Source organism: Adiantum capillus-veneris, chromosome 14 (assembly GCF_014529385.1).
Source record: "Adiantum capillus-veneris isolate H3 chromosome 14, ASM1452938v2, whole genome shotgun sequence".
NCBI classification, from domain to species: domain Eukaryota; kingdom Viridiplantae; phylum Streptophyta; class Polypodiopsida; order Polypodiales; family Pteridaceae; genus Adiantum; species Adiantum capillus-veneris.
This window is the reverse complement of record NC_140944.1, coordinates 12,998,583-13,025,674: the sequence shown is the minus strand read 5'-3', so window position 1 is coordinate 13,025,674 and position 27,092 is coordinate 12,998,583. Positions and strand designations below refer to the sequence as shown.

The 27,092-nt window shown below is 44.6% G+C and overlaps 1 protein-coding gene across 7 annotated transcripts in view; it reads right to left on the bottom strand.

Moving 5' to 3' along the window:
• LOC147441921 (protein ENHANCED DISEASE RESISTANCE 2-like) overlaps positions 1-27,092 on the bottom strand; it is a 195,149-nt gene that overhangs the window by 81,276 nt on the left and 86,781 nt on the right. For all 7 annotated transcript variants that reach the window (XR_015190165.1, XR_015190166.1, XM_086528311.1 and 4 more), the window contains exons 10-19: positions 4,495-4,592; positions 4,296-4,391; positions 3,836-3,900; positions 3,528-3,599; positions 3,268-3,435; positions 2,854-3,062; positions 1,774-1,831; positions 1,441-1,616; positions 1,171-1,272; positions 796-843 (exon numbers count right to left, since the gene is read on the bottom strand). Coding sequence is in view for 5 of the 7 variants with exons in the window: in XM_086528311.1 (XP_086384437.1) it covers positions 796-843; positions 1,171-1,272; positions 1,441-1,616; positions 1,774-1,831; positions 2,854-3,062; positions 3,268-3,435; positions 3,528-3,599; positions 3,836-3,900; positions 4,296-4,391; positions 4,495-4,592 (1,092 nt within the window). In the remaining 2 variants the exon portion in view is untranslated. The remainder of the gene's footprint in view (positions 1-795; positions 844-1,170; positions 1,273-1,440; positions 1,617-1,773; positions 1,832-2,853; positions 3,063-3,267; positions 3,436-3,527; positions 3,600-3,835; positions 3,901-4,295; positions 4,392-4,494; positions 4,593-27,092) is intronic.

The window sequence follows — 27,092 nt, the reverse complement described above, 5'->3', positions numbered from 1 at the left end:
AGGCCCTTGGGTCCTTTTTATTCTTACAAGGATGCCAAATGCAGAGCCCCAAAAGCCATAAACTCAAAAGCAAACTGTCCCAAACGGTTTGTAGCCCGCTGGGCAGTTTTAATAACTAATAGAAGGATCTTTTTCTTGTGTAAAAATTTCTCTTAAGGAGGGCCTCTTTCTTCGGCTATGTATGCTCCTTTGCTTCTTTTCATAAAGGTAGCCTCAGTTACCTGCCATCAATGTGGCGCTTAAACCGCTTGCTTTCAAGAGCTCATTTTATTAATGTCTGACTCTCTTAAACACCATTTTTCTTAGTTCAGATTTGGCAGTGATACTTTCTTCTTTTGGGTGCAATTTGGACACTGAACCATCTGGAAACTTCACAATGTGGGTACTTCTTAATATACCATTGCTAACAGATACCCTTACTTTTGAAGATCCCTGCACCAATCTCTTTCTGACATTCCTGTCACTAAAGAATGGGACAGACCTTAGTACAACCCTTTCATGACTGTTTTTAGAACGAAGCGTGCAAACAGGGATTAAGCAAGCCTGGCTGTGTCGACAAACAAGATTGGAAGTTCATTAGAGGAGATGCCCACTTTGAGGCTGCACTTTCCTACATTGTTCAGTCACTCCGTACATAGTTCTTGAATGTCCCTCCTTCCACAAGTAAAAGCGTGTGCACGGATGGGTGGTGGGTACCGGAAAATACAGCATGCAAAGCTGGGAAGACCACATATAAATTTACAAGAATGCAGCACCTCTAGATGTAATGATAACAACAGGTAAGAAAGGCATTACCTGTAGATTTATTACCAGAAGGAATGGTAGTTTCTTTGCTGCTTCAGACTGCAAAAATAAGGTTATGAGTGTTCTTTGGCCCACTAAAATGTTGATGATGTTTTCTTGAGATCACTAGAATACCAAGGTAAGGACCAAATGGCTTAGTTGAAGAAAATAAAACCAACATAAGTCAAAAGAAACCTCTTTACAGAAAATGCTTCTCAAGCATTTCCAGACTTCAAGTTTACATCAACCGAGGGGAAGCAGCTTCATGCACAAAGGTATGTCAAAACACTAACCAGTCACACAATTCATTCAATTGCATGCATGGCAAGCAGCTTATTAATGTTTTATTTGTAAAACGTGTTTGCTCTAAGGCTTGAAAGGAATAACCTGGACCAGGGAGTTTTTATTAGACACAACAGCATCTATCCTATTGTCTGACTGAAACCAGTCCACTGCAAGAAGCTTTAATAAAGGTTCTCCACCAGAAACCTAATGATAGTCAGCCAATTAGGAACAGGGAATCAGTAGATTAGACGAGAACATAAAGAGGTGTTGAGGCATTTCCACACATGTTGCATACAATAGCAAACATATCCCACATTCATCGAATAAAAGCTGGTTAACAGAGGCTCTTCATTGAAAGAATATAGCTCTTACCTTCAAATAGTCTTTTAAATATGTCTTTCCACGCACCATGAACTCTCTTCCCCCAGGTTCAGTCCAGCAGTTGGAGTCCTTAATGCCAGAAGCTGGACATAAAGAACCTTTGAAATCACTCGGAGATATTTCCATGGGACTTGAGTCACTCACAAGTTCATTTTCCAAAGACTTTGCTGAGCAAAATTGAGCAATAATAAGAAGTGTTAGGAAGAGAAACTGCTGTTGAGCAAACAATTACTGAATTGTTGCAAAAGCTTAAAGGGAACAAGAATCTGCTGACAAAATTGCATGCAAGAGTTTGTAATGAACAGTAAAAGTAAATTGACATACCAGGAAGCGTGAAGGCACTTATTCCCAACGCAATATTCTTAAAACGGTGGCTCTTGACCTGTGGTGGAAAACCAAATAATTATGTAACTGCAGAAAAGGAAGCAAGAAAAAGCTTCAAATATACTGCATATTATACACAGCAAAGCAACTTCACTTTAGTGTGCGCTGTAAATCAAACTATTCTTAATCAGACCCCATGGTAGCAGGAAAGTAACATCACACTAGAACACGACATCTACTACAATATAAACACAATGAAGCAATTTCATCTTCAATGTGCATGAAAAGACAAACTAATCTTGAGCAGACCCCATGGTAGCCGGAAAGCAGCTTTAACTAAGACAATTTTGGATGTAGCTTGAACATGGGGCATCCCATCACGTCATTCCCTCTGCAGGCTGAACACCTTAACAGTAAAGTCATCGCATCAAGCTATCATATGACTGCCACTAACTTTTCTGTGTCAAAGCCCACCATGCTGATACCTTGGCAGGCTCAAAATGCCCCACTCAGCTGGACCATTCAAAGAGTTCTTGCACAGTATTGGTTCTACATCAAAAGAGCCAGTAAAGGCATCGCATCAAGCTATCATAGACTGCCACTAACTTTTCTGTGTCAAAGCCCACCATGCTGATACCTTGGCAGGCTCAAAATGCCCAACTCAGCTGGACCATTCATGACTATTGGTTCTACATCAAAAGAGCCAGCTGTCTGTTTAGATCATTAGTAAGATTACCTGTTCATTGTAAAGTGAGGAATGGTTTTATCCTAAGCAGTCAATTGTCAAAAGCTCTATCCAAGTGGCTAGTGCATGTAGCCTCGTGACAGGAAGCAGTTGCATGAGAGCCTGGCACCAGGAATACCATTGTCTCTTACTTGTTGGCAATAATATATTCCCCTAAGCTATCTTTTTTGTATGTCTTTGTCTATACAATTCTTTATGCTTACTGCAGGAAACTGATTTTCCCTCCGTTGATTTATATTATAGAAAAGTTTCAAGCCTGTTTCTTCAGCTCAATTGTAGGCCACAAGACCTGCTTTTATGCAAGTATACCTGATAGACAGCTTAACTCCACATACCTTTTCAAACTTTGACAATTCCTCGCCACTGTCTTCATCATCTTCTTCATCAGTAACTGCTGCGATTGCATCATAAAACTCATCTTGTGTGGCATCGTCAGCCTCATGTGTTTCGTTAGAAGTACCTAACGGGTCACTTTTCCTGACGGTAGGTACTGTTGCAATGTTATCATCTGGAACCGGGTTGGCCGCAAAATAGTCTCTCAGACCTGTTACACAGTATCAATTTTAGACAAGCTGACAATAGCTTGAGCCTTGTGCACTATCAAGAAGGCTTGCAGACATTGGTTACTAGATTAAGCCCTAATAAATTGGCTCTCTGAAATAAAAGTATTGTAGCTCTTAAAAAGTTCAACAATTGTTATGTGTTTCCTTGCTTCTCATCTGCAATCATATGGTGCTCAACAAATTTACCTGCTACCTGGCAAAGGACAATGTAGGGCATTGTTTTATCCAGTTTTGCAAAATACTTTTTCCTCCACCTTCCCCAACCAGTAGATCGTATTTCCATTGTTTGTGTCACTAAGGACATTGAGCTATTCAGTCTGTTGAAAGGAAGAGGTTTGATTTCCCAAGTTGTAGCTGCAGCAGATTTTTTTTCTTAGCTTCCTCCACTTAAAAAATTTGCATATGCAAAGAAAGAATAGATTCCATGTGACATTGCCAAAACTCACTATTCAGCTTAATCCTTCGATATCCCCGTCGTTTTGGCCAGTCTTTGTGCGAGATTGAGGACTGAAATATTGCTGCAACAGTGACAACATAATCAAAATGCCGAATTTACTATGAATAAGCATTCATACTTGTACAGCCCATGTTCAATGAATGAATGCAAAATGCACTTTATCAAAAAGCTCAGCTTGAGGTGGTCCTAAATGACTTCTTTCGTGCTCTGTGCCCATACATGCTTATGATCAAAGGAACAACACTTTAGAGAACTTTCCAAGCAGATTGACCACAACTGGGAAGAGAGAAGCCTCACAGTAAGTGTTGTCAGGATCATGGCGCCAAAAACGTGAAAACAGAAAGTCTCTCTTGGAGTTCCATCTACACACAAAAGATTACTGCTTTCTTTAAGAATCTTATCTGCAACATAGTCTATCTAAACCAGATTGTGGAAACTCCTCATCAGGATGAATGTACAATCTATACTTACAAGGAAAATCTCCTCAATCTACTCATGAAATCACATCCTAGTCTATGTAATACTAGGACAAAGCATTGTGTATCTTCTTTGATTGGTGAACTATAAATAGCCTCACCTGCTAGATGCTCAATTACAGCTTAGAAGGCATCCTCCCATTGGCGTTAAGGACGCGTACTGATTAACCTCTCATTACCTAAATGATACTGAACTAACACAGTTCTTGTTTTTTTTTTCCCCCCCCTGCGGGGGTGGGGGGGGAGGGGGGAGATGAATGTTAGGCAGTATTAGCAGAAACCTTCTCAGATATTTAGGATCAAAAGTTCCATATACAATATCGCAATGTCCATCAATCTCTTCAACAAGCTTCAAATCAGCTGTCAAGACATCCCACCTGCTCATCATAAAGAATTCGTGATGTCAACTGGGTGGTTTCAGTACAAGAAAGAAGCAGAGAACTAGTCAGTATTCAAGAGTAATAAATCCAAAGTCCTCACTCTTTTCTGTGAGGATTTTGAACATCAATAAGCATTTCAAAGACTGCACTAGGTGATGCTGCAATAACTCCTGCTGACTTCAATATGACAACTTTCTCCTGTGCAAATTATCTTAAACACCATCAGTTGACTTCAAAAGCTTGCAAAGGCACACTCTTCTAGCCACCATAGTGTGCCACCACCACAAAAAGAGACTGAAAACTATAACGTAATAAGATTGATTTTACACATCATGGACATGTATCTCTCTTTGAATACGCTCTAAGGTCAGTGTATGTGTGGGTGTGGGTGTTTATGTGGGGGGGTCTAAAACAAAAAAATAAATGGATGCATACGCATGTGTGTGTCAATAGGTGCCCTATATTCGCCAAGGATGTTCTCAGAGCCACAGTTAAGCAAGCCTCGGTGTCTCGCTCTATGCTCTATGTTCTCAGAGCCACAGTTAAGCAAGCCTTGCTCTACGCTCTACTTCGCCTTGATCCCACTTTCGGTAGGGAAAGGATTGCCCTCATTCAGTCTTCCATCCCAGGGCTGGTCCTGGTGGCTGGAATTTCCCCTTACACACACAACAAAGGCATACATGATTACCTATCCTTCCACTCCTCTCATGAATTATAAAGCCCACTCCTCATGATTTGCATCTTTAGGAAACAATTCCATTATTTCTCCCTGTGATGCTATGGCGTTAAGAGGACCCTTTTATAGAAGAAGAGATAAAGGAAGCTTTGCATTCGATGGGTGAAAGGAAATCACTTGGTTGGGACAATTTGATATTGAATTTTTTTATTGCTTTCTGGCCCTTTTTGGAAAAACCAATTTTGTTCGTGATAAATCAAGCATGGGAAGATGAATGTATGCCAGTTTCTTGGAAGTAAGAATTGGTCAAGATTTTCCAAAGAAGCATTATGTGAATCGTTTTCTGATTGGTGTCCTATCACTCTCATGTGAGTTATTTATAAGTTGGTTACTAAGATGTTGGCTAATAGAATTAAGGGCTTCTTCCAAAATGGATTGCACCCTGCTCAAGGTTCCAACCCTCAAAGGCAGATTTATGATAACGTGACTGATGCATATATTGGCTTGGCATATGCCAAATATACTAAACAGGATGTGCTAGTGCTTCAAGTTGATATTGACGAAGCCTTTGATACCTTTAGCAGGGATTATATTTCCATGCCATTAGCACAATTAGGTTTTGGATTGAGGTTGCAGCATGATAGAGATGCTTCCTTCATGCTTGGCTCCCGGTTTATTGATTCTTGAAATTTACAAAGATTTTTTAGACAAGGCTGCCCTTTGAGTGCTCTACTTTATGGTGTGGCTACTCATCCTTTGCCTACATATTTGGATCACTTGTAAACGTAAGGTGCAATCCATGGTTTGCAATTGCCAAATGGTGAATCATTTGTAGCACAAGCTTATGTCAATCATTCCTTTTTTAAGCCCCGCAATATGCAATCAGATGTACAGAGGTTAATGAAAGCACTGGAATTGTTTGGGCAGGCTGCTGGCCTTTATGTTAAATTTCGGAAACCCAAACTTCTAGCCATTAATACGCAGCCCTAGCATAATTTGTTTTGGTTGGGTGAAATTCCTTCACCGACACATGTGGTCAGACATTTGGGCTACCTGTTATGCTGGCATTTCTAACGTCAGAAAATGATGCAGTGGGTGATGCAAAGGGTAAAGCAAAAGCCTGATTATTCGAAACTTTTTGTATGGCAATTGCATGTTCGTTTACGGACCAAAACATGCATCCCAATGCGTGACTGTCCAATTGCCAAAAGATATAGAAGACATCTTAACACACATCTGCCAACATAATAGCCCAAGGCTGTCTTTGAGATACAAACTCGAGTAGCAAAGAGGTCTTTTCGAGCCAATGCATGAAAGTGTATGTTAAGGATATTCAAACCACCGTGCTGTTTTGGAGAACAAAGCCTATAAGGTGAAGTCCTTTTTTATTTGCAAATAATATCCATGGCCGAACACATAAAACTATCTATATCCACTTTCCTCCACATTGTCATTGGCAAAAAGATTTGAATATATGCCATGACAATAGCTATCGAGGAGCCTAGGAAGGCTTACTTGTTAAAAAAAGGTGTATACTTCACTTAAGATGTACTGGATGATAGAGGTCAAGTACTATCTTTTGTAGATGCTTGTACTAAATGTCGCATAGGCTATTATTCTCATCCTTTATGACGAAAGATTCAGCACCATCTGATCATATTCCTCCTTTGGATGAATCGGACAGATTGGAGGATTGAATCCTATAATGGGCCACCCTTTCTCGTGGTCCTTTGTCTCTGCCACAGATTTCTATGCATTCAGTTTACACTTTCCTCCTTCATAGACAATGGGTTCATGACTACACAAATAGAATTTGGTGAATGCATAAGTTTTTGTCATGGTCAAGGAAACAAATCAAGATGATATGAAGCAATAAGACGCCTTTAAAATGTCTGCATTTTCTATGGAGTTGCTTGCTTGTAGTTCTTCCACTGGAGTCTTTTTTGGCAAGATGTTATGTGATATCCTCTCTTTGTTACGTTTGTGGTGCATCTATTGAAACGGTTTCTCATCTACTATGGAATTGTACAGCCTCTCGCAATTTGTTGGATCATATAGCAAGGCTTTTTTGAGCTCGTTTTCCTTTTATATCTTACGTTTTTTGTTGTTTTGCATTCTTGCTCTTGCTCTCTAAAAATATAGAGCTTTTTTTTATTGGCTCTGGTACTAGGCCATTTGGACCAGTTGGCACTCCAGAAATCAGTCTGTTTTTGATGAGTCACTAATTCAAACCTCCTTTTTCAAACAATCTTTACATCAATCTCTTTATGATTGTTTGTCTCTACAGGAGATTGACCCATCATTGTATGCCCTTTTCCTTAAATGTGTTTTGATTATGCCTTTGTTCATTATGAACTTAGGCACACTATCATCAGGTGTTTGCAGCCCCATCTCAGCCATCTTCGGTAGCTTGTCGACCGCGTCAATTGTTGCTTTCTTATGTTCGTCCAATCATGTCTCCGTGGGAGGCACAATGCCTTGAGAATCCTTTCTCTGCTTCTGAATTGCATGGTGCCCTGCTTGCATTGGGCCGTTGGAGATCTCCGGGTTGGGATGGACTTCCTGTGGAATTTTTCCTCTCCTTTTGGGATGCTCTTAAACAACCCCTACTTTTCATGGTAAATGCGGCATGGGAAAAACACGATTTGCCAGTATCATGGAAAGAGGGTTTACTTAAATTATTGCCCAAGCAAGCACTCTGCGAGCAATTCTCATTGGCGGCCCATAACTTTGACGCCGGTGGTTTACAAGTTATTGGCTAAAATGTTGGTCCATCGCATTAAGGACTGCTTGTTTACAGGACTTCATTAGGCTCAGTATGGTTTTATTCCTCGTCGTCAAATCGTTGACAATTTGGCAAATGTTTTGATTGGCATGGAGTATGCTAAGTACACGCAACAGGATGTGCTGGTCATGCAAGTTGACATTGAAAAGGCCTTTGACACTGTGCAATGGATTTTATTGCTGCCACAATGAGGTGTCTCGGGTTTGGTCCTAAATTGGCCAATGTGGTTTATTTCTTGTATGCTTGCAGCACGTCTTCGGGGATCCTGGAAGGGGAATTGACCAAATCATGGCCGCTTGGTTGTTCGGTTAGGCAAGGTTGCCCCCTTAGCGCTTTGTTGTATGCTATTGCCACTCATCCTATGTTGATGTATCTTGATCACTTGACATCTGTGCAGCATCTTCATGGTTTGCAGTAGCCATCGGGTCATTCATTTATTGGACAAGCTTATGCGGATGACTCGTTGTTTATGCCCCGCAATCAACAAAGCGATGTTCAAGTGATTATGGAAGCTTTGGAATTGTTTGCGATTGCGGCTGGTCTTAAAGTCAACTTCCGTAAATCCAAGCTTTTACCACTCCGTTCTTGTGATTGGCATGCTCTGTTGTGGCCAAGAGAGATTGTTCCTCCAAATGTGATCACCAGGCATTTGGGTTATCCAATTGGATGGAACGTCACTCACACGCAAAAAGTAGACTGGGTTATGCAACGCTTGAATGTTAAAGTACATTACTAGAAGCTTTCTACTTGGCCACTGCATGTTTGCCTGAAATCGTTCAGAGTATCCTCATGGCATATGTTCAGTTCTTTTTGCCACTGTTGCACTGGCCTCGTCACTGTCTTGACTCTCTCATGTCGGCCATATTGTCTCATTTGTGGCGAAATCATGCACACAAAAAAAGGCCTGCGTCTGATGTCAATGACAAAACTTTGTACACCAAAGCGATTTGGTGGTCTGAATATTTTGGACCTGCGTAGGCATGTCCTAGCTAGGAAGGCTATGCTATTGCCTACACTTACACAACAATCTCAGCCTTGGACTCTTATGTTTGCGCACTTGAGCCAGCATGTGGTTACGTCCTCGTTTGGTCATTGGCAACCATCTATTTGGGAGGTGGTATTTGGTAAGATGGATGGCCATATTCCTCGATGCCCGCTTGCTTCCACCTAGCTCTCTGCCTAGAAACAGGTTACGAATCATCTATCATGGAATGCTCGAACGCAAAGAAACTCCCTTCTTAGAGAGTCTTCATTGGAGCCGGGCCTTTTCTCTTACCTTGATTGACCGCTCGCCTCGCCAAGCGTATTTCCTCTCCTGCAGTGGCATTCGGGTGGTTGAGGATGTGGTGAATGCAGCTGGTTTCACTTTGGAGTTTCCATTTGCCGCTCCCCGTTTTGGATTGGGCATGCATTATCGCCAGCTCTAGAGAGAATTGAAAAGAATGTTGGTTGGTTTTTTGCCCGTTTCACCCTTGGCTGATGGTAATCGCATGTCTAACTAGAATCTTTGGGAAATACCATTTCAAGATATTTCTGCTGGTCGGGCATATGCTCTTCTTCTACCTCAACCATGGCTTGTTGATCATTGCAACGCTGTTTGGCACATGCATAAATCAGATATTTCGTGGAGAAGGCTTCTATCTGCATTATGGGAAAGCCGTTTGCCGCTGAAGGAGCATTTGTTTCTTTGGCGTTGTTTACTTGGTGTGCTCCCTGTGGGTACCTTTCTTAGGATGCGCCATATCCGCCCTTCATCCTGTGTCCGTTGCTCATCTGCCGAGGAGGATGTTTGTTACCTCTTGTGGGACTGTTGTATTACTCGAGACTTTTTTTGTCGGGTATTTTCGTGTATGCGGCTCCGTTTTCCCTCGACGGTCTTCCATAAACGGTTTTGGGCTTTTGGTATCTTCTCACCGGCGTTGCAGTGCTTTGCAGTCTTCTTCATGTGGGTCAAGTTTTGGGCTTACTGGAGCCTGTGGCGACAGCGTAATGGCCATATGTTTCATTGAATTCATGCAGATCCCCTGCCTTTCTTCAAACTTTCCCTTAGGCAGTCTTTACGGTTCGCCTTGGAAGTTGGTGATATCACTACAGAGATACATCAATTGTCTTATGAATGCTTTTAGCTGTTTTGTACAGTCGAACACTTTTGTGTTCCTTCGCTTGTACTTCATCTTTTTGGTGGGTTTTCCTCTCTTTGAGGTTTCCCACAGATAGATAAAGAGAGAAAGAGAGAGAAAGAGAGAGAGAGAGAGAGAGAGAGAGAGAGAGAGAGAGAGAGAGAGATGAACTAAAATGAAATGAAATGAAATGCTATATTGACATCTTTGAAAGGCCAAAATGACCTATGAGACCACAAGGTTACATCCATGTGTGACTCTACTACAATGTTTGGGTAACATAAAAATAAAATAAATGAGGGTAACTAGAGTGGGTAGAGAGAGAGAGAGAGAGAGAGAGAGAGAGAGAGAGAGAGATGAAATGAAATGTTATATTAACATCTTCAAAAGGCCAAAATGACCTATGAGACCACAAGGTTACATCCATGTGTGACTCTAGTACAATGTTTAGGGAACATAAAAATTAAAATAAGTGGGGGTACCTAGAGTGGGTAGGTATGTAAGCCTACCCAACATCCTCATCATCATCACATCAACGTCACATAGTACATCATCTCAAAGCATATGGGGAGGGGTAAAATCACATAAGGGCTAATGAACTGTACGATGGAGTAAGTATCAAATGGTGATCATCCCATGAACTCTCTCATGGGTCTCTGCAATATGGCCTCAATGTCCTTTATAGTCAACTCTCTAGGGGGACGTGCTCGCTCAACGATGCTCCGTAGCCTTTATGTATACCTCAAATACAATGCGAAGATCCTCGCATCCTTGGCGTTGTGAGCGGCGAAGCTGGATGGCTCAATCAAGAAGGATGCCCAATGAGGGGGTGATTGGATAACCTATGGTGGGCCATCCCCAAGTAGTCTCTCTGTAAAAAGTAGTGATCTACCTCTGTATCTCTATGTATAGGTCCTCTACTCCTAAGGGTGGTCTCTCTGAGCCTACGGATCTTCAGCAAGAAGAGACCTAGGTACCTCTGTTCCTAGTAATTCATGATGCAGGATAAGGGGCCAAAGACCTCTTTGAATAATTAATGAAAATGCCCACGGATCTCATAGTATGTTGTGCACTTGCAAATATAATGCTCCTTTGTCTCTAGCCCTCTCTTGCAAACTTAGCATAATCTCTCCTCTGGGGGTATACCTTTGTATCGGCCAGTCTCTATCTCCAACCGGTGAGGTGAGATGCGTAGCTAACCAATAACACGTCCAATTCCATTAGATAGGTGGGTATCCATATACCTCGAACGTGAGATAAACCCATCATCTCTCATGCAAAGAAGATGGTCATGACAAAGTCTGTCACAAACTGATGACGTGGCACTAATAAAGTTGTCCCAACTTACGGCCAAGGGAGGGGCCTAGGTGACATGAAGACTTTTTAAAAAATTGCACAAAGGCCTGCTAACGTGGCAGCTGTACGGACGCCGCAGACCGCGCTGATTGCTAACGTGGTTGTACGGATTTTCGCAAATCGCGCTGACAGTATTGGCGTGGCTGTATGGATTCCCGCAGGCTACGCTGGCTGCTGTTTTTGGCTGGTAGCTTTTGGGACAGTTTGCTTTTGAGATTACTTGCTTTGGGGGCTCTGCTTTTAGCAACCCCTGTAATGTTTACAAGTGACCCAAGGAGGCTCACTCTGTAGAGCATCTGGATGCAGAGTCTGAGAACGAGCACCCGCAGGTCGGTTGTACTTCGTTCAAAGGTTAATATAAAAGAGATACCGAAAGGGGTGCCAGTCTTTGGGGCCAATACCTCTTGGCACAGAACTACGCCGGGCCATGTCGACTCTCTCTTGTTTTGTGAAGTGTCTTGAAGTGAATCTCTGCTGTATCGCGGTAGAATCTTGACTTGGGGTGTCCAAGTTTGTTACAGTGGTATCAGAGCACGGCCGATTTCTCTTCTACCAGGAAATCCGATCCCTTTTCTCGCAACACTTCTGGATTCCGAAAAGAATTCTTCAACCTGTTCTGCAACCATTGAGGTGGAAGGAGACAACCTAGAAGATTTAAATGACTTAGCAGAAGATGAGTACGGGCCACCTCGGCCTACACAGTATGAACGCCAAGAGATGCAATGTCGACAACAGGTTGACGAGTGCACAAAGCAGATGCTTCACTTAGCTAAAGATCCTCAATTTGCAAAAATTTTGTCTCGGCAATCCATGGCTGAATTGCATACTTAGTGGCAGAAAGCCATAGAACCACCAATTAAACCGCCAATCAAGAAACCTCCTTCTCTGAGGATGTTTACAGAACAAGAACTTCAAGAGGTGGTTCAGACCCAGATCAGTCAGATTTTGGACACGAAGAATCATTCAAAAAAGCAATTGAAGAAGCGCAAGAGGGGGACTAACTACCCTGGTTGCTTGGGCCGTCAATCTTCTTTTGCATCTGCAAGAAAGCAAAAGAAGCGTGTGCGTTTTGAAGGACTACCCAATTCTTCTTCCTCTTCTTCCGACAATTCTTCTAGCTCTTCAGACTCAAGCGAGGAAGACAGAAAGGGCAAAAAGCGAAGCAAAAAGCAAGAAAAGGACAAAGAAACTCAGATTCCGACCAGAATCTGATAGCTCTACGCAGGGGTCATCCTCTGACAGTTCGAACTCTAATGACCACATGTTTTATGCGAAGAAGAAGCACTTCTACAAAGCCAACCAACACGACTTCCTCGAAGACAAGAGCAAGAAAACAAAGGAATTTAAAGAAGCTGGACAGTCGATAAAATTTGAATCCTTTTTTGGATTCCGAGATGCTCCAAGGGCTTTGGCCTTCATCCAGCAGTTTGACCTAACCTTCTCTGGAGGGCATTATTTAGAGCACTCCAAGATCAAGAGGGCTGCATCTTTTCTAAAAGCAAATGCTCGAACATGGTGGTCCACTCTTCTTATGAGGAAAGAAGCTCCAGTCAAGTGGTTGAAATTCAAACAGCTCTTTATTTCTTCTTGGCTGGCCCGGGAGTACGAACGGGATGTAAGAACCGCTTGGAACCATCTTCAGATAACCAAGGGAGATTCTTTTGGACGCTTATTGAGAGAGGTTTTGGGACTCTTTTCTGCCAACCTCTTCATTTAAGAAGGTCACCTTTAAGGAGCAGATTGAGTGGCTTTGCTATGGACTCCCTACAGAGATCCGAGATTATTGCCTTGAACAAAAGTCGGATTCTATTCAAGAATTAATGGGTCATGCGAACTCGATACATTCAAGGAATTTGACTTACCGAAATCTTGACTCAAAGGACCAGACAAACCTCCAACAATGACAGTAGAAAAAAAAAAATAGTTCCCAAGAAAAGAAGGATACACGACCCCGACTGACTCTTCGGGAAAGGGCTAACTATCTCAAAGAGGGTAAGTGTTTTGGTTGCGGGGAACAAGGGCACATCTCCACAAAGTGCCCCAAAAAGGCACCGCAAGGATAAACTGAAGATAGGCCAGAGAGTTCTAGAGCAGCAAAGGAACGTGCCAGAAAAGGCAAGATGAAAGTAGGACAGGTACCAGATTGCATGGATACTGACCCAAGCCAGATAGATGAAAGTACAGAACTTTGGCGAGCTTGGGGAAAAGTGAAAGATCAGGAAGCCCTTATCTTTTTCGATGGGGGAGCCGAACTTCATTTCACCTGAATTAGTGGCGCGGCTGGAGATTACGCCCGACAAGATGGGACCACCAGCAGAGGCAGTTCTACCGGGGGCCGGACGGGATTTAGCCATTACACCTGTCATTTGCAAACTTCGTTTGCATTGTCAGGGGTATTTAGGGCACAAGGACTTTTACATCATGCCTTTGGAAGCGTGTGACATCCTCCTACGAGTCCCTTGGTACCATAAGAACAACGTCATGGTTGACTATCGAGCCAAGAAAGCGACTTTGACAAATGAAAAGAGCCGAAAAATTGTACTTGATGTAAAACTGAAGGGCCAGTCCGTTCCTATGAAAATTAGTCTTTTGTTTACTCGATCTATTTGAAAGAGTTGAATGATGAACATAGAACGAACATGTTTGAACTTGACAAAGAACGCCAAGATTTTCTCCACACACATGCTGATTGTTTCTCTGAAGGCCTGCCAGGCGAGTTACCCCCATCTCGTCCAAGGATCATACTATTGATCTGATTCGTGGAAGCAGACCACCTAACCGGCCACCTTACCATGTTAGCCGAGCCCAGAATGAAGAAATCATGAACCAAGTGAAAGACCTCCTAGAAAAGAGTCTTATCCGGTCGAGTACTTCACCCTACTGCTCTCCGGTTTTGTTGGTATTAAATAAAGACTGATCTTGGAGAATGTGCATTGATTATAGAGCTCTCAATAAAATCACTATCAAGAACAGATTTCCGATTCCAAGGATCGATGATATTCCTGACCGACTTCAGGGATCCTCTTGTTTCAGCAGGATTGATTTAAAAAGCAGATATCATCATATCAGAATCACTCCGGGAGATGTCTACAAGACAGCATTTTGGACAAGCTTTAGTTTATATGAATTTCTGGTGATGCCTTTTTGGACTTACCAATGCTCCAACAATTTTTAACCGAATGATGGATAGTATTTTTCCAAGAACATCGATCTTTTGTCAACACTTTCTTTGATGATATTATAGTTTTCTCCAAGGATGAAGCAGAACATCGAAACCATCTGCTACAGGTCTTTTAGGCATTGCGTGATCACAGATTGGTTATCAATGCCAAAAAGAGTGAAATTTTCTTGCCGGAGATGCACTTTCTGGGACACATCGTCTCAACAGCAGGAGTACAGATGGGCCCGGCCAAGATTGAGACTATCCGCGATTGGCCAGATTTAAAGAATGTTCATGAAGTTAGAAGCTTTTTGGGCTTGTGTTCTTACTACCGGCGGTTTATACGGAAGTTTGCAGAGGTAGCTTCCCCTTTGCACATATTGATTCAGAAAGGAGTCCCTTTCTCGCGGGGACCGACAGAGTTGACTACCTTTCAAACACTTAAGGAAAAACTGACTACTGGCTTTGCCAACTTGCAAAAGTCATTCAAAGTATATTGTGATGCTTGTGGTCATAGTCTGGGAGCGGTCTTAATGCAAAACGACCCTGAGATTGCCTATGAAGCCGATTGTTTTCAAGGCTGGAATTGACAGCACAGATGCAGTGTGCTAACATCTTGTCACAGTTTCACTTCCACATTGTCCATGTTCAGGGACAGAAAAACTTGGTGGCAGATGCGTTGTCTCGGAAGCCGCTAGTCTTGGCTATTTCCGCGATTCATCATAGAAACTTCAAGAATATGGTTGATCAGTACGCCACCGATCCGGATTTCTCCGATGTATTCACTCGAATACAGAATGGGGAGGTAGTAGCGGGATATTCCATACGGGATGGCTACTACGATGTTGTGCGTCACACAGCCGTCGAGGGAAAAGGTTTTGACTGCTCAGTGTCATTGTCCACCTTTGACAGGTCACCGCGGCATCGACACCACCTTAAAAGGTGTGGAGCGCTATTTCTTTTGGCTGAGACTCAAGAAGGATGTGGACGACTTTGTTCGCAGTTGTTTGGTATGCCAGAAGGTTAAGTTTGATAGGCATAAGAAGGATTACTACAACCTTTACCCATTCCGACCCGCCCCTGGGAAAGTATTGTGATGGATTTCATCTTTGATCTCCCGAAGACACAGAGTGGGCATGATGCCATTTGGACTGTCATCGATAGATTAGCAAGCAAGCTCACTTCATTCCAATGAAGAAAACAGTCAAGCCGGATCATTTAGCGAGACTATTCATTGCACAGATATTTCGATTACATGGCATGCCTGAGACAATAGTCTCCGATACAGATCCCCGATTCACGAGTTTGTTTCGGAGGGCTATTTGGGAGAACATTGGCACACAGTTGCACTTCTCGTCACCATTCCACCCGCAAACAGATGGGCAGTCTTAGATTGCAAATTCAGTTGTTCTGGATTTATTGAGTCTTACATCTCTGATCAGAAGACTCAACGGGAAAAAAATTTGCCTTCGGTGGAATTTCCCTACAACAACGCGATTCACTCTTCGACGGGGAAGGCGCCATTTGAGATCATTGAAGGTGCTCCGAAGGTTCCACCCTTCCTTAGCACTAAAGATAAGATTTTTGAAGCTGATCAGTACACGAGGGACTTGGACATTGCTTTTGCCAAGGTCCGAGAGACTTTAGAGAAATCTCAAGAACGACATAAGAAGGCAGCAGATCGGCATGGTCGAGACTTGAAATTAAAGCAAGACAATTAGGTGCTCTTACGTTTTGAGAAGGCATGCCTAAGAAAATGAAAAGGAAAGGAGCGGCTTTTTCCAAAGCTCAGCATGAGGTATTATAACCCTTTCCAGATTAAAGAAAAGATAAATAATGTCTCCTTTTGACTCAAGCTGCCCGATACTCGGGAGATTCACCAATGCATTCCATGTGAGTCTATTGAAGCCTTTTAAAGGTGATGTGCCAGTTGATGGGAAGCCTAATGAGCAACCCGAAGTGAAGGAAAGCGAGGAGATACTCATTCCAAAACAGATTTTGGCACACAAGGAAAGAAAGATGAAAGGTAAAGTGATTTGGCGGTTCTTGGTTAAATTCAAGAACTATCCCGCATTGGATGCGAAGTGGATGGAGGAGGAGGACCTAGCAGATACTCCTTAAATTTTGGAACTTTACCTTGAAGCATTCAGTTTAGCATAGTCTACTCCGATAGAACCCCAAATTCAGCAAGGGTGAATCTAGTGCAGGGGGTTTGGACAAGAGGGGAGTTACTCCGCTCATTTGTCAACAGATTACCCCGATTTTTGAATAAGGTCACTGATGTCCCCTTTGCGTTTCAGGGATACTAATGGGCTGACCAGTATTCTGTTGTATGACTTTATGACATGGAATTCCCCAAAATGAATATGATTGATTTGTACTCTCTCATTTGAGTTGTTTGAGTGCAAGAACTGAAAGACAAAATGACTGCAGCATTTCAATATCATAAAACTCTTTAGACATAATCGCAATAAGGATTAGTTAATCGCGCATCATTGAGGTCCCGACTGGATCTAGATACGATTACTAAATACGTCGTTGCGCAACTTTTTAAAAGTCTTTGTGTCCCTTGGGCCCCTCATCCCTTGGCCATAAGTTGGTACAACTTTATTAGTGACACGTCATCAATTTGTGAGATACCCCCCTCTTGAAAGAATTGTAATCGCCCTTGATTACGTCTGCAAAACAGACAGAGGCCATGAACTATCTTAGTAGACACTCACTATTAGTACTGACGCACTAGACACAACACATCTAGCACTTGTACAAAACAACAGTCACATCATAGGACATCACATATCAAATCACAAAAAAATTCATTCCAAATCTCAGGCCATGGCCTGTTGACGTGGCAGCTGTAAAGTCGTCGCAGATCGGGCTGACTGCTGTGACGTGGCTATACGGATTTCCGCAGGTCGCGCTGATGGTGTTGATGTGGCTGTGCGGATTTCCGCAAGCTGCGCTGGCTGTTGTTTTTCGCTGGCAGCTTTTGGGACAGTTTGCTTTTGAGATTACTTGCTCTTGGGGCTCTGCTTTTAGCAACCCTTGTAATGTTTATAAGTGACCCAAGGAGGCTCACTCTGCATAGCATCTAAACGTAGAGTCTGAGAACGAGCACCTGCAGGTCGGTTGTAATTTTCTCAAAGATTAATATAAAAGAAATATTGAAAGGGGCGGCAGTCTTTGGGATCAGTACCTCTGGGCACCGAACTACAACGGGCCGTGTCAACTCTCTCTTGTTTTGTGAAGTGTTTTGAAGTGAATCTCTGATGTGTAGTGGTAGAATCTCGACATGGGTGTCCAAGTTTGTTAGAAAGTCCCCAATACATGTGACAGAGACAGCCAAGTCCTCCTAGTATCCACCTCAATGAGATCATGTCTGATAATCCCACTAATCTCTCAATGTGTGAGGGTGACGGACAATGCATCCAGGGAATACTGAAAAGGGGGCAGCCTATCCAGAGAGAATCCATGTAACTCAAACCAAGATGATATCTGCCCAAACCAACATGCAGTATCACCCTCACTCGCCAAATGTCACGATGACTCAAGTGTTAGTCATGCATATCTATCGCGTGGGAGCTACCGTGTGCTATGAATGAAAGACACTAATCTAGCAAGAGCCTCCACTACAATCGATGGTGCACTCATCCGAGCTCTGATAATCTCATGCAGCATTGAGGCTTTCACCCAGATCAACCTCGAGATAATGGATACAAGAGGTCTCTCTATGGCTCTCCATCCATCATATGTGTGCCCTAATCTACTATGATGATCGAGGCTAGGCCCCCATATTTGCACTCCATAAAGCATGGTAGAATTGACCAGAGTGTCAAATAGCCATAGCTTAGTGCGTGGCTCCTGAAACTGGACTTGTGAGCATATCCTCTCTAGTCGTCCTATTCCTGCATATCCCCTCGTCAATCTCGCCTCTGTGGCACCTCTCATAGAGAAAGTAGGTCCACTCAATACAATACCAAGATATATAAAGGAGTCTAAATACTCCACCATAAGTAAAGATAAGTGATGATCTCCTGACCCACTGCGCTATAGTATTGAATACCATCATCTTGGTTTTGCCAAGGTCAATGGAGAGCCACTATCATGTGTAATGCATCCATATGTCTCTCCATACCCTCTAGAGAGTCAGAAATAAGGTATCCATGTACCTAACAGTTGTGCCCCTCTATCCCGCAATCCTCATCTCAAGTCTAAATCTCTCATTTGGTCATCTAAATCTATTCAATCGCTTTGAGCCTAGCTCTAAAATAACTATCAAGTGATCCAAATCATTCCATTTTGGCGATCACAGTGGTGAGCTAAAGCTCTTGACATGAACCACTTTCCTTAGTTGGGACTTATAGTTCAAAAAATATTCAAAATGCCTGTTTTGATGTTTGTGGCATGTGCTAGGAGAGTGACTAAAATGGTGGTTGTTGAGGGCTAAGACCATATCAGTACCATAGATTAAGGGTTGGAGCAGGAGTCTAATGATTTTTGAACATGCTCATAAGGGGAGGAGACAGAAGGCATTAGAGACCTTGATGTGCATCAAGCTTCTGAAAAAACAAACATTCATGAAGATGATATTTAGAGAGAGCTAAAGCTCGTACTCTTTCTCTCGCTGCTAGAGATCAAGACGGGTAGATTTAGAGTAGTACCTGCTGAGTCCAGGATTTGTCCATTGTGCCAGATAGAGCCTAAGATAGAGCTACATTACATGTCATTGCCCAGTATACTATGAGATACGAGCCGCTTTCATTGTCTATTCAGAGAGGATTTTGGACCACTTTCTAGAGTCATGAGATACCAGGATCAGAGATGCCTCGGATTATACTTACTGGAGATTTGCAAACACAGAGGCCTCTTGAAGAGGGGCACATGAGAGAGATCTAGCGACAGCGGCAGATTACAAATTTCTTTCAGTCACAAACAGAGGAGTTCGAGCAGCCCCCACACCATAGCAGCACCATAGGCATACAGCTTGATCGGGCGATAGAATTGGGGCGGTCCCGTCGCCCACGAATGAGGGGGCCCTCTCAAAATCGACGCAAATTGCGACAGAGGATCCATACCATACTGGCGCAACATAGGAGCCGACAGAGTGCTTATTTTGGAGGCCATTAACCTCAGACCTCTATAGCATTTTGGATACTGATGTATATGTACATGATGCCTCTACTGTCAGAGAGCTCCATTGTATCAGCTCACCCCTTTGTATTCCCTTTGTATCAGCTTTCACCCCACCCCTACCCACTATTTTCTTTTCAATTCTTTGTACTTTTTGTACCCACACCTGGTATTAGATTCACCACATGTAATCTTTTGGTCTCATAGGTTATTTTGGCCTTTTGAAGATGTTAATATTACATTTCATTTCATTTCTCTCTCTCTCTCTCTCTCTCTCTCTCTCTCTCTCATTTAGGGTTTCGCTGCTGCAGATTAGGATTTGCAGATTTAGGGTTTCGCTGCTACAGATTAGGGTTTCGTTGATCTGCTGCAGATTAGGGTTTCACCTGGTTCTTTAGGGTTTCGCTGCTGCAGTAGTTCAGGGTTTTGCTGCTCCTGCTCTCTCTCTCTCTCAGCGCGCCCACCAGCCTGCTACCACGAGCTCCCTCTCAGCCCCCGCCGGTAAAACAGCCCACTGTGTAGCAAACCAGCCAGCCCCCCGCCACTGTAGGGCCACATAGCTCTCTCCTGCCCCCTCGCCCTCGCCACCCCAGCCCATCACGCTCGCCTGCCGCCTGTTGCAGAGTGTGGCAGAGTGCCCCAGTCTACACCCCCAGCCTCCTCGGCTACTGCACACCCCCCAATCTCCTCGTATACACCCCCAGTCCCCCCGTCTGCTGCACACCCTCCCATCACCCCCGCCTACCTCGTCCACGTCCCACCATTGGGCCGTACCCCACATCCTGCTGTACCAAGGCCAGAGCTGAGATGAAGTGACTGAGGAGGTACATCCAGTACAATACCCTAGTGGACAGCAATGGCTCCAATGGACAAAAGAGAGGTGGAGGAGATGATCGCCCGGGCTATTACACAAATGAAGAAGGACGCCGACAAGGCATTGAATACAGAAGTGAGGAGGATGACTGAGAAAATCAAACAAATGGAAGACCACATCAAGGAACTCACTGAAGAGAAGAATGAATGGAAAAAGGCACTCGAAGGTCTTCGGGACACATTCAACAGGGAAATAAACAGGGTGCAAGAAAGTATCAACCACTTACGCATCTCCAAAGAGGAAGGGGAAATTACAAGCTTAGAGGACATTGAGGTGGAGATCAAGAACAAGTGGAAAGCAGATATAAAAGAGGAAATTCAAACAGAAATAAAAGAGGAAATTCAAACAGAAATGGAAGCAAAACAATCCGGATGGGTGGAGGTGGTCAAGAAGAACATCAAGAAAGAAGTACAGGAGGAGGCACACCTGGAAGAACACCTAAGGGTCCAGACCACACTTGAGGAGGAGCGACTACACCAAATGAGGAAATACAACATCAGGATTACTGGCCTCAAGGAGGGTACCTCAGCGGAGGCGGATGCACAAGAGCTTTGTAGCCAATTAGGCTACAAAGACACCATGCCTTTTACAAAGGCATGGCGAGCTGGGCGGGATACTACTGGTGCACGCCCCCTGATATTACAGTTACAAGGAGATGAGGAGCGTACCACTTTCTTCCGTAAAAGGGTGCTTTTACGCGGCCTACAAGGGGGACACATATTCATGGATGAGGATCTCACTAAGATGGAGATCGAGCACAGAAAATCATGTATGCCCAGGGTCCTCCAGGCAAGGAAAGAAGGCAAGAAGCCCTTCTTCAGGGATGGCAGGATCTTCATCGATGTCGCCCAGTTTCATAGGGATTCGCGACCCATGAGACACAGGCTAGGGCACAGGAGACATCACTCAGAGGAGCAGTATGGAACTGCAATGGAGCTTTATGGGCACATCCAGAGCGCTTGGAGGAGATCGTCAGGGAGCAGGACTTTATATGTCTCACTGAGACTCATGACAGCCCAGAGAGAGGACTACCCACAGTCACAGGGTTTCAGTGGGAGGCGACCTGCAGACCCATGACCAGGCAGGGTACGGCTCGAGGTTCAGGATGGGTGGCCATACTGTTTAGACAGGGACTACATAGACGGATACAGGTGATGGGCAGAGATGAGGAGGCGTGCTACATGTGGGTACGATTGGAGCTCACCCACGAGAGATGGTTATACATTGCCATATGTTATTTTTCTCCACATGGATCACGATATGCCATACAGGATCCATACTCCCGATTGTCGGAGGACATATCTCACTATACAGCACTCGGAGAAGTTCTCCTCGTGGGGGACTTCAACGGGAGGACACAGAGCCGACAGTGTGAGATATATGACATGGAGCAGCCAGACATTATGAGGACACTAGATTTTGGGGAGATGGGGGTCAGCAGGCAGTCAGCGGATGAGGGACAGGACAATACTGGATATGGCCACCATCTCCTCGCTTGGTAGCAGACACCATCTCGTTATTTACAACGGGATGGCGAGATGGCCGGACTCTGGGGGATTTACATGTTTTCCTCATGGGGGAGGGGAGAGCACAGTAGACTATCTATTGGGTTCCATTCCTACAACAGATATCATACACACCTTTAGCATTGCACACCCACCCTTAGGGGCCGACCACACTTATCTTACTTTCTCCCTTTTAGCCACCCCCTACTCTGATCCGCCTACTCACAGCCACACTTTTACCACTATCTCTTTCACTCATGAGCTTACACCTGTGTATGTACACCATTTACATGAGCACCTTCTACATCTTGATCCCATGGCACCTCTTGACACACTTACTTCACAGATCACGTCTATTCTCCACGAATCAGCCATCCGTAGTTTTCCGCATCATACACACACACACACCCCACGCACTGGTACTATGCCCCAAAACAGATGGTATGATGACGAGTGCCGAGATCTTCACAAGCAGTTGCGTGTACTAGAGGCTCGTGGAGAGATTACACATCGGCAGGCTTAACATAGGATGCAGACCCTTACCCGTCGTAAAAAACGGGAATGGGAGGAGCACCAGTATTGGGATCTCTATCATCTACTCATGAGCCAAGATAGTGCGGAGGCATGGCGTCGCCTCAGAACTCCTAGACCATCCACACCCATTCAGGACCCGGTGACATGGCACAGATACGCAGAGAGCTTGTACCAGATTCCAGATCAGCCACCTATACCCACACCACAAACAGCACGTCCCATATCATCCACCTTCTTCACCTCTCTCATGGTGAAGAAAGCCATCTCTCACTTACAGCATGGTAGAGCCAGAGATCAGTCAGGATTACAAGCAGAGCATATTATATATGGTCGGGACACACTAGCACCACTCATTGCCCACCTCTTCAACCGGGCGCTAGCTGAGGGATTTCCAGAGTCGTGGACAGAGCACACTATCGTGCCTATCCACAAGTCTGGAGATACTATGGACCCAGGTACTTATCGCACCATTATGATTGGGCCGATACTGGCCAAGCTATATGGTGCAGTGCTGGAGGCAGAGCTCAGTTCTTTAGCCGAGGGAGAGGGCATGCGGACACCAGGACAGGCTGGATTTCGCCGAGCTTTCTCCACCATTGATCACATCTTCACTCTACGCTGTCTGATTGACCAGACACGAGTGAAGAAGAGGAGACTATATTGCTGCTTTGTGGATTTCCGCAAAACATTCGACACAGTACCCAGAGAGAGGCTCTTTCGACGCCTAGCTGCCTTGGGGATAGAGACCGAGATGATATGGGGGATTTATGCATTGTATGAGCATGTATCTGGCAGAGTGAGATGCCCTGGGGGACTATCTGACACCCTTGTGAGCACCATTGGTGTGAAACAAGGTTGTCCCCTATCACCTACACTCTTTGGTTTATATATCGACAAGATTGTGGACATCATTTTACATAGAGGAGAGGGAGTGGAGATAGGAGGGACTACAGTACATATCCTTTTATATGCAGATGATATCATACTGGCGTCAGAGACGGCCGAGGGCCTACAGCAGCATTTACAGGCTCTAGATGACTTTTGTTTACAGAGAGGATTGACAGTGAACCTTGGCAAGACCAAGGTTCTCATCTTTCACACATCAGCTTCTATCCGTCGACAGAGCTGATTTACAGTAGCAGGAGGAGATATAGAGGTGACAGGCTCATATGTTTATCTGGGGGTGACATTTACAGCAGCTTCTGGAGCATTCTCGATGGCACAGGCAGCCAAAGATAGACTCACCAGAGGATATGCATCACTAGCTCTGATGGAGAGACAGTGCTACCAGGCCCACTTCCAGGAGCCCCGGACAAAGGGGTGGCTTTTTGATACATTGGTCACCCCTACACTTATGTACGGATCATCTATTTGGGGACCGGGATTGGCAGACTCAGTATGGACACAGATAGAGAGACCCCAGGTTCTTATGATCTCCAGGATGATCCGCAGCAAGTCATCGGTTCAACATGATATTATCCGAGCCGAGCTTGCTGCCCCACCGATGCTGATAGAGGCATTATTTCAGACAGTTTGTCTTCTACATAGATTCAAAGACATGGGGACGGACAGGATATCTTACAGAGCATTTACAGCATCCAAAGAGATGGCTCTAGATGGGGCCACTGGTTCATGGTATGCCCAGACACGAGACTGGTTATCCCGACATGGCATTGATATTGACAGACTACCACCACTCCATTATGATACTCAGGCTCCGACCTACTCTCTCTCACGTTCTGAGAGAAATCGGGTCATCAGACAAGAGATATGGCATACCTACATTCAGCGGACATGGCGTCAGCATACAGACCTCCTGCCGCAGAAAATGCTCTACTATTATGAGCATTTTCTGAGGCTTACTGATCAGGGATTCATTGAGACCCCACGATACATGCATGAGTATATGCCACACCGCTCACGAGTGAGCATCGGCCAGCTTCGAGTCTCATCACACCAGCTGGAGATTGAGAGAGGTAGAGCCAGAGAGATACCACGGGAGGAGCGTATATGCCAGATATGCCATACAGAGGTAGAGAGTGAGGAGCATTTTGTGATCAGATGCCCAGCTTACACAGAGCTGGGGGAGAGATATGACATTCGGGACTCCTTACAGCAGTGTATGATAGACTATGAGCAGAGGAGATTTGGCCACTTCTTAGTAGCAGCTTCAGAGATCAAAGAGCAGTTACTACAGCCACCACAGAGAGGGGATAGTAGGGTCCAGACCACTATCACACAGTATTTTCACAGAGCAGCACCAGATCCTATTACACCCCATACCCGGGGGGGGAGGCTTACCCTTCAGCATGCAGAGGCCCAGTGGGCACGACACAGACCACGACTCCCAGGATACAGGACACCTCGATATCATCGGAGAGAGATTCTGAGTATACTATCTCTACACCAGCAGCATCTAGAGCAGAGATACTCATCAGCATCTTGGGAGACTGCACTCCAAAGCTGCTTCAGGCCACCGCCACCGATGTACCACATACTGTCCCCTACTTCTGTTGCATGTTGTTAGTATCCTGCATTTCATGATTGTACTACCCTGCTGCATATAGAGGTTCTGGATACACATATGAGCACGTCCTACTTTAGGGCCACCTATTGTATACTACGCATTACACATACTACACCACATTCCATCATACCACACCACAGGGAGTAGCTTTACACTTCATGTTGTTAGTTTGTACCATTTTATTTTTCTCGATGCCTGACGCATCAACACATGTATAGGATGTTGTCTCATAGGTCGAGTTCGGCCTTTTGAAGACGTTAATAAAGCTCGCTCTCTCTCTCTCTCTCTCTCTCTCTCTCTCTCTCTCTCTCTCTCTCTCTCTCGTAGCCCTTTGCATCGACTTCCTAGAATCGCATATGAAGCAAGTCAAATGGTTCAAAAGACATGCAAGAGCAAAATACTAAGTTCGGGGTGGATGCTTGATATCAAGAAATGGTTTGGAAGATGGGATGCATGTCACTTGGTCAAGGATGCGTCGATCGACTCCCAAGTTAATGAGGCCTTCTTACAACGCCAATGTATCACGGCTTGGGAGAAATCCAGAGGTTCTCACTTCACCCATTACACCACACACGTTGCCCCAAACTACAAATCTCTCTTCTTCTCCGAACGAGGTAACCGCACCCATTCCTACATCCTTGAGCCCATCCCGTTGAGTGCGATCCGCACCATTGCCTCCATTCGTCTTAGCTCCCATTCTCTACGCTGCGAGACAAGACGTTGGGGCACTGGCAAGGAGTGTCATCGACTTTGCACCTTATGCCCTCGTCAAGTGCGAGAGAGTGAGTACCACACACTACTTGAGTGCTCAGCTTTTGACCACATTAGGTCCTCTTTTCCCCATATATTCAGCCATGATCTCTCCCTACATACCTTCCTCTCCCAACCACGATGTGGACTCTCTATTGCGACGCTCATTTCAGCCATTTTTGAGCATCGAGAGTCACTTATGAACTCCACTCACACCACGTGACATGTTCATTTGGTCCCATAGGTCATATTTGACCTCCCAGGACGATAATAAAACTATCTATCTATCTTTCTCTCTCTCTCTCTCTCTCTCTCTCTCTCTCTCTCTCTCTCTCTCTCTCATAAGCAGCATCGGAGAAGTGCCAACGGCTTCCCCCACGTGTAAGAAGACGCATCCCTCGCCGGCCACCCACAAAGCCTCTTTCATGCGGACAGGGAAGAGGATGTCGGCAATAGAGAAGAAAATGAGAGAATGGAGAAACAAAATGGAAGAGTGGAGGAAGGAGAAGAGCACTATTCGCAAAGATGGATCAACGAAAGAGAAGGCATGTGTAGGAAAATCGCTTCGCTCGAGGAGAAAGTGGTCATCCAAGATTCCATCATCCGAAATCTACAAGCACATCCAAAATCTACAAGCAAAAAGTGTGCGGCTCGAAGAAGGCGAAACTCAGCCATCCATGATGGAAGAATTGGTACCATGAGAGAAGAAATACGGGTTATCAAAAAAGGTGAGGAGAAGAAGTTATGGGCCGTGGTCATCTCCGCAACACAAAAGAAAGTAGAGGAGGCCGAAAAATGGATTGAGGTTGCCAAGAAAGGGAAAGGTAAGGAGGCTCCTTGTACACCCACTCTTATTAACATGACCCTCGAAGAGGAACAAAGGAGGAGAATGGGGGCTCTACATGTGAGGGTAACCGACCTCAAGGACATAACAATGTGGAAAAAGAGGTCGCAAGCCTCACATCCATGATGGGGGTGGACAAGCCTTCACACACAAAGGCATGGACAGTGGGCAAGAAGAGTGATGGCCCGATAAAATCTTCATAAGGGAGAGCTCTCATACTACGCTTCCCCTCCTTAGAAGAGAAAAAGGAATTCTAGAGAAAGAGGCCTACTCTCAAGAACACAGGTATTTTCCTCGGTGATGATCTCACTCTCTCACAGCTTGCGCATATGAGAGAGATAATGCCAGAGATTACGGCAGCAAGGGCGGCAAGGGAGAAGGGAAAGATGGCCTTTTACAGAGATGGTACGGTGGTGTTTGTAGAGCGGCGCTCTACA